Below are 12,500 nucleotides of genomic sequence, written 5' to 3' on the forward strand. Positions count from 1 at the left end.
CCCCTCCACCCCCTCACAACCAATCCCCCCCCACCCCCTCACAACCAATCCCCCTCACACCCCCTCACAACCAATCCCCCATACCCCCCACAACCAATATCCCCCCCCAACCCCCCACAACCAATCCCCCATACCCCCCACAACCAATCCCCCACTCCCCCTCACAACCAATCCCCCACTCCCCCTCACAACCAATCCCCCACTCCCCTCACAACCAATCCCCCACTCCCCCTCACAACCAATCCCCCATACCCCCCACAACTAATCCCCCATACCCCCCACAACCAATCCCCCATACCCCCCACAACCAATCCCCCATACCCCCACAACCAATCCCCCATACCCCCCACAACCAATCCCCCACTCCCCCCCACAACCAATCCCCCCTCCCCCCCACAACCAATCCCCCCACCACCCTCACAACCAATACCACCCTCACAACCAATCCCTCACCCCCCTTACAACCAATCCCCCATCCCCCCCACAACCAATCCCCCACCCCCTCACAACCAATCCCCCACTCTCCCTCACAACCAATCCCCCACTCTCCCTCACAACCAATCCCCCACTCTCCCTCACAACCAATCCCCCCACCCCCTCACAATCAATCCCCCACTCCCCCTCACAACCAATCCCCCACTCCCCCTCACAACCAATCCCCCTCCACCCCCTCACAACCATTCCTCCCACCCCCTCACAACCAATCCCCCCACTCCCCCTCACAACCAATCCCCCCACCCCCTCACAACCAATCCCTCCACCCCCTCACAACCAGTCCCTCCACCCCCCTCACAACCAGTCCCTCCACCCCCCTCACAACCAGTCCCTCCACCCCCCTCACAACCAATCACTCCACCCCCTCTCACAACCAATTCCCCCACCCTTCCCCACTCACAACCAATCCCCACTAACCCCCAACCAATCCCTCCCACCCCCTCCCCCACAACCAATCCCCCACTGCCCCACAATCCATTCTATAGAGGCACAGACAAGCTCTACCCACACTCACCGTGCCTCTACAGACCCCTAGACCAGCTCTAGATGGATGCTAATATGACCAGTTCCCATCCTCCACTAGTTTTAGCTTATTCAAAACTCCGCTGTCATTATTCTCATCAGTTCCATTCAAATTAAAATTATCCAATTTACAATAAACCCCGTGGCTTCACCTTTCCATATGCCTACAACCTTCTCCATGCATAAAATACTCTCCGTTTCTGTGACATGAAGTCCTTGTATGTCTTTTCCTGTCCCCAGCCTTGTCCCATTAATGAAGGTTGTATCATTAGCTGCTTGGGCGCCTCAGATGCCGCCTGACCTGCTGTGCTTTTCCAGCACCACATTCTCGACTCTGATCTCCAACATCTGCAGTCCTCACTTTCTCTTACCCATGACCTGGGCCCACTTTCTCCAGATTCAGGTCTTCCTAAAGTCTCACTACTCCCAGAATCTTTTTGCACCATTAGTGAGTCACTTCTCCCCCTCCAGCTGCCTTCCCTCTGTATTTTGCCATCAACTGTACAAGTGCTGGGGGTTCTTCCATTGTAGGTAGTGACCACTCACCGTCTGCGATGTTGATGCTGGGAGACGTTGACGCAGTGTTCTCGGTTTCTGGGCCATCTACTATATCCTCGGTGATGGGGTGCGTGGCCGCTGTACCGAATGACATTGACGGCGATGAGTCCTCCCCTTCCCCAGGCCCCAAGTAGTCCAATTGGCCAGGCCGCTCTGCAGGCGTGGGATTGGCTGCCACGACCCTGTCCACGGGCCGGCCAGGATAGGCCGGAGGGTTTTGCTCCTCTTGCTGGGCCTGTTCTGCTGGGGCGGTCACCTCAGGCACAGAGCTACTATTGGTGCGGTTACAAACAGCTTCATCATAGGTGGGCAATACGACTGGAACTCCATCAACCACCACAAAATGGCGGCTACCCGAAGAGTCTTGATCACTGTTGGAAAACAAGTCAACAAGGTCAAGGTCACCTTGTTGGAGGAGATAGTGAGGTGTCAGTATTAACTTATATCATGCATGGGTCCATTACAATTACACTTGACTTTTCTAATGTTCCTGGCTCACAAACCAATACCCCCTCTCCCCCCTCCTCCAAAAACCTGAGTCCATCCAAATCTCTCTGGCCACTTTTTGAACTCACACCAAGTCTCTCCATCAGCCATGCTCCCTGACCCACTGGTGTCCTTACTTATTAACATTCTCATTGTTGAGTTGAAATCTCTATCTCTATAATGTTGACCAGGCCTCTCCAATCCCTGCAGTCCTCCAATTCCAATTCCGGCATCTTGTGTATCCCTGATTCCCACTGCTCCATCATTGGTGACCACACCTTCATCCCCTTCAATTCCCTCCCTACCCCTCTCTATCTATTTACCTCTTTTAAAAATGTTCTTTAAAAGCAACCTCTTTGACCAAGTCTTTTCCTCCTTTCCCTTAATAGCTCCCTGTGTGGGTTCATGTCAAGTTCAATCTTGCTGCTGCTTACAATGTATTCTTCAAATCACAAGAGTTTGTAATGCCAGATGTCACAGATTTATTAAGCAGGAAGCCCTTTTCAAATTTGAGCTACAGGGAGAAAACACAGGGTGAACATTGTAACATTCCTACAGCAGGAGAAAGTGAGGACTGCAGATGCTGGAGATCAGAGCTGAAAATGTGTTGCTGGAAAAGCGCAGCAGGTCAGGCAGCATCCAAGGAGCAATGATTTGTGAAGAAAGGCTCATGCCCGAAACATCGATTCTCCTGTTCCTCAGATGCTGCCTGACCTGCTGTACTTTTCCAGTACCACACTCTTGATCCTTACCATTAAGTGTACAAGTGAGAAATGGTCTATTGATGGATTTTGGTTCAATACTATTAGAACCTATTCAAGTGAGTTCCAACAGTAGAGTTTAATTTAGTGTGGCTCAAATAGGGACAATAGTGTTGTAGCATGGTTTAAAAAGAGTATGTTTAAAGTATTAACAAGCATTTTAACATGAAATTTAATATTGTCACCATATGCACACTGTAAACAGCCTACAACTTGTATTTTCTAGGATAAAGTGAGGACTGCAGATGCTGGAGATCAGAGCTGAAAAATGTGTTACTGGAAAAGCGCAGCAGGTCAGGCAGCATCCAAGGAGCAATGATTCCTGAAGAAGGGCTCATGGCCGAAACGTCGGCTCTCCTACTCCTTGGATGCTGCCTGACCTGCTGTGCTTTTCCAGCAACACATTTCCAACATTCCTACAGCAGGCAGCTCCAAGTGATTGCTCCATTTCGGGTCCTGCTGCTGGGAGCCGTGTTTGCTTTTGCCCAGCAATAAGGATGGAGCTTGTTGCAAGCTTTCCAATACATTGTTCACAACACAGTTAGAAGGTCCTGGAGTTAATAGTACTGATGGGGCTCAGTGAGGGGCCCAGAGATGCTGGATACCTGTGTGCAGTCAGAACGCAGGAAGGAGGTCCTGGAGTTAATAGTACTGATGGGGCTCAGTGAGGGGCCCAGAGATGTTGGATACCTACGTGCAGTTAGAACGCAGGAAGGAGGTCCTGGAGTCAGGAATTACCGCCAAGAATTGGAAGTTTTGGAGCAGTCAGGTCAAGGTAGATGCCTTGTGGGTGAGGGTGGACAGGAAAAGCAGTTATCGTTTAGTGCAACTAAGGCAGATTAGAGCTCAGGAAAAAAAAATCAAAGCCATTTTAACTTGGTGAAGCTAGCTGTGTGTGAAAAGGCAGCGGTTGTGTTGGAGAGCAGGTTTTAGGAAGCTAAAGGAGCGTAGACCAACAAAGGGAAGGTGAACCAGCAGAACATGAGCTCTTGGTGAGGCAGACCCCAACAGCTGTTTTCCAGAAAGTGTCAACACCAGACCATTGGAAAGGATTGCAATCCCTTGTGAAGTTGTAATCAGATTTCATGACTCACAATATTCCTCATATCTCAAGGAGGGGATTGCTGAGAGACCCATGGGATCTAACTCGATCACATTCACTATTTGGTGTGTTACATTGGGTGATCAACCACAGTTTGTCCGTTACCCATATTTGCCTCATGTTGATTTCAGATGTTAGAAAATAAATCCTATCTATCCTGGAACAGTCTAAGCCATTTTTGCATGTTTGTTTGGGTAAGTTTAGTTTGTAATAGGTATACTTTGTTGATTAAAGAAAACTGGCTGACTTGTTCCAAACACTAAACCAGATTAATCTGACAGCTGGATAATTGGTCATATCACCCCTCTGGTTACACTCACAATTTGTCATGACCAAGGGAGAAGGGGGCCAACAGGTGCGATCTCAGTAGAATTGTTAAACAGATGTGTAACTGTAGTTTAACGGTACTCACTTGAAAACCGCCAATAACTGCTTAGGGAGTTTGGTATCCAAGTTTCAGACCCACTGAAACAGAGGGGCTCGGGATTCTCTCAGAGTCAGAAAGACTCCACGGAACTTTCAAAATGAATAGTGAGATACAAAAATGTCACTCCGTGTCCCGCAAGACTAATTTTGGAATGCTTCAGCGTTACTGGGCTCTCCCATCATTGGGAATGGGATATTTGTGGAGCCTCCTTCTCCTCCAGGGAGTTGTTTAATTGTCCACCACCATTCACGACTGGATGTGGCAGGATTGCAGAGCTTAGATCTGATTGATTGGATAGCGGATCGCTTAGCTCTGCCTGTCACTTGCTGCTTATGCTGTTTGTCATCAAGTAGTCCTGTTTGGTGGATTCAACAGGTTGACATCTCATCTTCAGGTCTGCCTGGTGCTGCTCCTGGCACGCCCTCCTGCACTCCCCATTGAACCAGGGTTGATCCCCTGGCTGGATGGTAATGGTTGAGAGAAGGGGATATGCCAGGCTGGAACTGCCACTGCGGGTGGCCCACAGCACCTCATGGATGCCTAGTCTTGAGTTCCAAATTAGTTTGAAGTCTATCCCATTTAGCACGATGATAGTGCCACACAACATGATGGAGGGTATTCTCAATGTGAAGACAGAACTTTGTGTCCACAAGGACTGAGCCAGGTTTGTTCTTGCTAATAAAGTCATGGCCAGACTGTGAAGGATAGATTGGTGAGGATGACATGAAGTAGGCATTTTCCCACTAATTGGTTCCCTCACTACCTGCTGCAGGCCCAGTCTAATAGCTACGCCCTTGACCAGCTCAATCAGTAGTGCTGCTGCTGAGTCACCCTCAAGTGCTTGCTCCAGGTGATGGTCAACATGGAGTACCACTGATTTAGCAGCCAAAGGAGGGCAGTGCGTGGTAACCAGCAGGAGGTTTCCTTGCCCAGGTTTAACCTGAAACCTTGAGACTTCATGAGATCCAGAGTTCATGTTGAGAATGCCCAAGGCAGCTCCCTCCTGACTGAATACCACTGAGCCACCACCTCTGCTTGAGTCTGTCTGCGAGTGGGACAAATCTCCCAATTCTGGCACAACTCTCCAGGGGTTATAAGGACTTCTCTGGCCTTGACACTGTTGCTTCCAGAGCCTTGTTTGATGCCACATGTCCATTCACCTTCAATCCTTCTTGACATTTTTGGAGCTAACACAAGTGAGTTGCTGGCTGAGCCATTTCAGAGGGACAGTTAAGAGGGAACCACATTGCTGTGGGTCTAGAGTCACCTATTGGTCAGACTGGGTAAGGACAGCAATTTCATTTCCTAAAATGGTCTTTACAAATAATCAAATGGTAGTTGCATGGTCACCATTAGATTTCAGTTACATTCCCTAGGATTCAAACCAGTACTGGGATTCAAACCTGTGTCTCCAAAGCATGACCCTGGGCTTCTAGATTCCTAATCTGGTCACATTCCCATTCCCAAAAGACATTGCTACTATTTTCCCTCCTGTTAGAGACCACAGGGTTAACAGCAATCGTTGTATTACACAATTGCAATAAGTAATGGTCAACAGCAGTGAATAATCTAAAGTTGGGCTGGTAAATTCGGACAAGGTGAATTCCACTGGGAGAACAAGGAATCTGACCAGGATAAAATTCATGCAAAACATCACAGGACAGTCCATGTGAGGACAATGAGGTAAATCACTGACTCAGATAGAATGCAGGTACATTGCAATAAAGACGAAAGACATGAACAAAAACCAGAGCTCTTTGGATATGTGGAGGTTAGAGAACATACTGAGACCAAAAAGTAAAGTAAATTCTTCCACGGAGAACCAGGCCACATCCATTACGTTGAGGGGGAAGTGAAAAGGGAAATAAGTGACAAAAATAGAAAGGAAGAGTAGAAATATCAGCCAACATAAAAGTGTTTCCAAATATCTTTTCCCAGTACACGAGGAGTGATTGGGTGTGAGGTGGGGCAGGTACAATAGAAACAAAGAGATCAAATGAAGAGCTCAGAAACACCAGGCAAGGCTAGAATACTTAATGAGTCCTTAATACGTGAGGCCAGGATGAGGCAGAAACCTTCCTAACATTTAGATTTTGATATACACTTGCAATGCCAAGGCACACAAGGCTAGGATCCAAGTGCTGGGAAATGAGGTTAATATAACTAGGTGGTGGTTTTAACCAAGTGGACAAGATGGCCGCTTCTCCCCGGAGCTAGAAAACCTGACAGTAAAATGCAGTCCCTACTATCTCCCCATCTAGACAGCAGTCCACATCCCACCCCAGATGGATGTTAGAATACTCTGGACTTAAATCTACCCTGCTGCAAGTGTTCTGGAGACAAACTTCCCTGAGGCCTCATTCATTGTGGCCTACAACTTCAACCAACCAACCTCAAGAGAGTGCTGTCAAAGTACCACCAACTCCGGCCCCACTGGAAGACAGGATCACTGCGACACAGAGACGTCTACTGCTCCATCCCCCACCCACACTTTGGAAAATCCGATCACAGTACTGTTCCTCCTCCCAGCCTACAAACAGAAGCTGAAACGGGAGGATCTTTAACAAAAGGAAATACAGTGCTGGTCCAAGTGTCTCCGGGACAGCTCGGTATCAGTGGACTGGACCGTGTTCACATACTCAGTGGAAACCTTAGACGAGTACACCACCACCGTTACAGATTCTTTGAACACTACATGACAAAGAAGTCAATCCAGATATTCCCCAGCCAGAAACCTTGAATGAACCAGGAAATCCACTCTGCAAATGTGTTGCTGGTCAAAGCACAGCAGGTTAGGCAGCATCTCAGGAATAGAGAATTCGACGTTTCGAGCTGCTCGAAACGTCGAATTCTCTATTCCTGAGATGCTGCCTAACCTGCTGTGCTTTGACCAGCAACACATTTGCAGCTGTGATCTCCAGCATCTGCAGACCTCATTTTTTACTCCAAGAAATCCACTCCCCAGTGATGATCAGGCATGTAGCATTCAAGTCGGATCACCCAGACCTACATAGAAAATCCAGCTATGACCTCCACAAAGCCATCAGGGATACCAAGAGGCAGTACGGGACCAAGTTAGGGTCTACCAAACGGACTCCTGCTGCCTGTGGTCAGGCTCAAACAAGGAAATGGGATTCAAAACGAAGCAGAGAAAGATAGCAGACAAAGACACATGCCTCCTGGACATGCTCAATGCTTTCTGTGCTCAGTTTGAGCAGAATGTGCCGTGTGTCCTGCTGCGAAAGTCCCGGATACACCTGTTCTCTCGGTGACTGCTGCAGACGCCAGATCGGGCCTTCCTGAGAGTCAACCCAAGGAAAGGCATGGGCCTGGAAGGAGTCCCCAGTCAAACACTTAGATCCTGCATGGACCAGCTGGCAGAAGAACTCACTGACATCTTCCAACGTCTCCCTCCTATAAGCTGAAATCCCCACCTTCTTCAAGAAGCCCATCATCATCCCCGTCCCTAAGAAAGCACATGCAAAGTGCCTTAGTGACTACCGCCCAGTGGCTCTGACCTCCATCATCATGAAGTACTTCGAGAGGATGGTCATGGCCCACATCAACTCCAGACTCCCAGCCTGCTTCAATCCCCTACCATTGAGGTACAGTACAGTCGGGTACCGTGCAGTACAATAGACAGTAGAGGAGCTTTATTTGCCATTTCTACCATATACAACCAGTCCAATAAAAATGAGACAGTGTTTCTCAAGGACCAAGGTGCTGTATGAACATACAGACTACACGGGAGTACAGTCACACACAGGGAAGCATAAAGTGCGGGGAGAAGTGTAAAACAAGCAAGACAGTGCAGTCATTCCTGACAAGACAAAACCATACGCACAGTGGTGGACAAATGACAATGTAACAGTGAAGGATCATTAATAAACATTGTTTTAGCAGCAATTCAAAATTGCAAATGGAATAGAGTGCGCTCATATGGTGTTAAGGAGCCTTAGGGAAGAAACTGTTGCACAGTCTGGCCACGAGAGGCTGAATGCTCCAGTATCTTCTGCCAGATGCAGGAGGGAGAAGAGTTTCAGTGAGGGGTTGGGGTCTTCCACAATGCTCTTAGCCTTTCAGATGCAGCGTGTGGAATAGATGTCTGTAACAGAGGGAAAGAGAGACCCTGGTGATCCTCTCAGAAGTCCTCACTATCCGTTGTAGGGTCTTATGATCTGATACTGTGTACAGTTCTGGTCACCACATTACCAAAAGGATGTGGATGATTCAGAGAGGATGCAGAGAAGGTTTACAAGGATGTTGCCTGGTATGGAAGGTGCTAGCTATGAAGAGAGGTTGAGGTGGTTAGGTTTATTTTCATTAGAAAAAAAGGAGAGTGAGGAGGGACTGATTGCGGTTTACAAAATCATGAAGAGTAGAGACAGGGTAGATAGACACAAGCTTTTTTCCCAGGGTGAAGGATTCCATAACGAGATGCCACGCTCTCAAGGTGAGAGGTGGAAAGTTTAAGGGGGATACACGCGGCAAGTGCTTCACACAGAGGGTGGTGGGCTTCCGGAACACTTTGCCAGCAGAGGTGGTAGAGGCAGGCATGGTAGATTCGTTTAAGATGCATCTAGACAGATGCATGAGTAGGTGGGGAGCAGAGGGATACAAATGCTTAGGAATTGACCGACAGGTTTAGACAGTACATTTGGATGGGCTCAGGCTTGGAGGGCCGAAGGGCCTGTTCCTGGGCTGTAAACTTTCTTTGTCCTCTGTTCTGTTTGAGACGGTGCAATTCCCAAACCAGGCAGCAGCTCAGGGTACTCTCAACGAACCCTCTGTAGAATATGGTGAGGATGGGGGTTAGGGGTTGGGGAGGTAGGGGAATGGGAGGTGGGCTTTCCTCAGCTTGCACAGAACATAGAGACACTGCTGGGCTTTCTTGGCTATGGAGCTGGGGTTGAGAGTCCAGGTGAGATTCTCTGTCAGGTGGATGCCAAGATAGCGGATGCCATTTCCCTAGCCCTGCACTCATCCCTGGAGCAACAAGGACACCTAAGTTAGACTCCTGCTCATTAATTACAGCTCCACCTTCAACACCATTATCCCCTCCAGACTGATCTCAAACTCAGAGACCTAGGACTCAGCTCCACCCTCTGTGATGGGATCCTGAGCTTTCTGACCCATAGACCACAATCACTGAAGATTGACACCTCATCCATGATAACACTCAACAATAGAGCCTCCCACAGATGTGTTCACAGCCTCCTACTGTACTCCCTGTGCACCCACGACTGTGTTGCCAAATTCTGAATGAGCACCATCCACAAGTTTGCTGATGACATCACCACGGTAGGACAGAGATCAAACAACAATGAGTCAGAATACACAAAGGAGATAGAGAGCTTGGTGTTGTGGTGCAATGATAACAGCCTCTCTCTCAATGTCGGCACAACTAAAGAACTCATCATTGACTTCAGAAAGATTGGAGGAGAACTTGCCCCCATCTACATCACCGGAGTGGAGGCTGAGAGGGTTGACAGCATCAAGTTCCTAGGAGCGACGATAACCGACAACCTGCCCTGGACTTCCCATGGAGATGCGATAGTCAAGAAGGCACAAGAATGCCTCTTCTTCCTCAGGCAGCTCAGGAAATTTGGCCTGTCCATAAGGCCCCTCACCAGCCTTTACAGATGCACCATTGGAAGCATACTGTCTGGGTGCAGAGCGGCCTGGCATGGCAACTGCTCTGCCCAGGACCAGCCTAGACCATCATGGAAGACGACCTTCCATCTATGGACTCCAGTTACACTCCCCTTTCCTGTGGAAAAGCTGCCAACATCATCAAAGACCCCTCCCACCCCAGTAATCCTCTCCTCCAACCTCTTCCATCAGGCAGAAGATACAGAAGCTTGCATACACGCACCAACAGGTTCAAGAGTAGCTTCCTCCCTGCTGTTATTAGACAGATGAATGGACTCTCTAACTTCAAATAATGTTGATCCTGCTTTGTGCACCTCCTGTGCAGTGTATGCCTTGCTCTGTCTAAGCACCTTGTGATCTCTATGTCCCTGAACTGCTCACAAAACAATATCTTTTCACTGTACTTAGGTACATGTGACTACAATAAATCCAATCAAATCAATGGACCATAGGACCTCTTTCTGAAACCCTCTATGACTCCAGGAGTATCAGGTGTTTACTGAGGAATCAGATGCTGAAAACTATCTGTTGAAATGGAAACAGTTGAGGTAATGGATGAGGTGAAAATTGCAATTCCTGGAAAAACTGCCTGAACGTAGAGGGGGAAAAGACATCAGCTGACTCACTTTCATCCCAAGTTGCTCAAGGTAGAGAGAGTCAAAGGGCTTGGCTTTAGTTTTTAATTTCCCTGAGATAATAGGATTTGGATTCACCTCGGCAGGAGACAGCGGAGATTGACAGAAATCAGTGCTGAGACAACTGGTTTTTTTTTTGATGGTGGGGACATAACTTGAATATTGAAATTTCCAAATATGCTGAAGCTAGCAACCTGGGAGAAGTATAAATAATGATGACACCAGTCAGTTACAGGGCATAGGTTAGCAGAATAAGCAGGTAAAATTTACTATGGGGAGGTGCTGCAGTTTTTATAGAAGGGACAGGAAATGATGATAATGACATAGTGAACCCTGAGGCTTCATCAGCATAGATTATATTCCCTAGAAGATGAGGGTCCTCGAGAGGGTGGACGCTTCCGAGGAGAGTTCCAGGTTGGAGAGTTATGAAGTTGGATTGGAAAAGCGAGGAATGTTTTCGCTGGAGATAGACGATTGAGGGTTGATTGATTGAAGTGTATTAGATTAAAGGGATCATTAATAATTTCAGAAGGAGATTGGATGGACATTTGAGAGAAATAAACTGGTGAAGGTACAGAGATACGTGGACGTAATGGGTCCGAATGGTTAGCTATGTACAGAATTGGTCTTCTTCCACACCATAACGTTTTATTTTCAATACGCACCATTCTAGAGCAATCACCTCCCTCTGGAAAGGACTTCATAGTCGCAAATCTTTTCTAAAATGAATGTTGAGAAATGGTTGGAACCTTTTTGTAGACAGGTTTCCCTTGAGACAGTTTCTGGGTCTGCTCTCTTTCTTATTGAATAATTAGTGAGGGCCATTTGTCTGTGTTAATACCCTCGACGTCAGTGAATCCCATTGCCCAGCCTGTAATCCTGGAATTTTCACTTACCTCAGAATCTATACCAATTTGGGAATCTGTCACTACAACATTTGCAATTCTGTATTGCTAAACCTAACCACTCACTGTGTAAAGACCCTTCCATCATGTGGTCTTTCACTTGTTGTCTTATATTAATAACCTCCCACCGTCGCACCTTGTACCAGTGGGGATAGGCTCCTGTTCAATGTCTACTTTGTGCAGATTTCTCATGATCCCAAACCCCTCTACTATCAACCTGCTCTAACTCCAACCTCTCCAATTTATCCTCAAAGCCTAGTCCCACATCCTTGGACTGTGTAAACCTTTTCTGCATCCTCTTTGCGGAGTCTAATGGATTTGCTGCATATTTTATGTAAGACAGTGTGAACGTAGCCAGTTCCACAGGTCGGAGGGCCGAAGGGCCTGTACCGTGCTGTAATGTTCTATGTGCTTGCCCCCTTGCTGAGGCCTGAACTGAGACTGTTTGATGTTGCTACAGGCTGTTTTCGGAGTTCCATTCCCCAGTGCAATGTCTCACCCTCCAAATGAAGGGATATCTGTTTCTGCTTACCCAGCCTGACATGGTGATTTCAGCTTGATGTGAAACGCTTTGACAAAGACCACAAGCAGCAAGGCCAGAAGGACACTGATGGCTGTGAAAGCTACAATCTTCCAGGTGGACAGGACACTTTCCTCAGAGTCTGACCAGGCTTGATCTGCAAGAGAGAGAGAGATGGAGCAGTAAGTGACTGGGGAAAACCCACTGCCTGTTGAATCAGCGGAACCAAACCAGCTGGGGGAGAGATAAAGCCGTGTGAAATTAGCCAGATACTGAACTCAGCCACTGACCGACAGAGCCGCAAGGGAAGTGGGTGGTGCAGTGGTCATGTTTCTAGATTATCCAACCCACACCAACATCCCACAAGCACTGGGTTCATATCCTATCTATAGCTGACAGCAAAATTTCATTTCAGTAAAATGTTGCTTCAAAAGCTT

General features: G+C 47.8%; 1 protein-coding gene across 1 annotated transcript in view; it reads right to left on the minus strand.

Annotated features, from left to right (window-relative positions):
* Nucleotides 1–1,462: 1,462 nt before the first annotated feature.
* Nucleotides 1,463–12,500, minus strand: part of susd4 (sushi domain containing 4) — a 69,865-nt gene continuing 58,827 nt past the window's right edge. Inside the window, exons 8-9 of the mRNA XM_060854385.1 lie at nucleotides 12,089–12,220; nucleotides 1,463–1,962 (exon numbers count right to left, since the gene is read on the minus strand). Of these exons, the coding sequence (XP_060710368.1) occupies nucleotides 1,463–1,962; nucleotides 12,089–12,220 (632 nt within the window). The remainder of the gene's footprint in view (nucleotides 1,963–12,088; nucleotides 12,221–12,500) is intronic.

The sequence above is a fragment of the Hemiscyllium ocellatum genome, chromosome 3 (assembly GCF_020745735.1).
Source record: "Hemiscyllium ocellatum isolate sHemOce1 chromosome 3, sHemOce1.pat.X.cur, whole genome shotgun sequence".
NCBI classification, from domain to species: Eukaryota; Metazoa; Chordata; class Chondrichthyes; order Orectolobiformes; family Hemiscylliidae; genus Hemiscyllium; species Hemiscyllium ocellatum.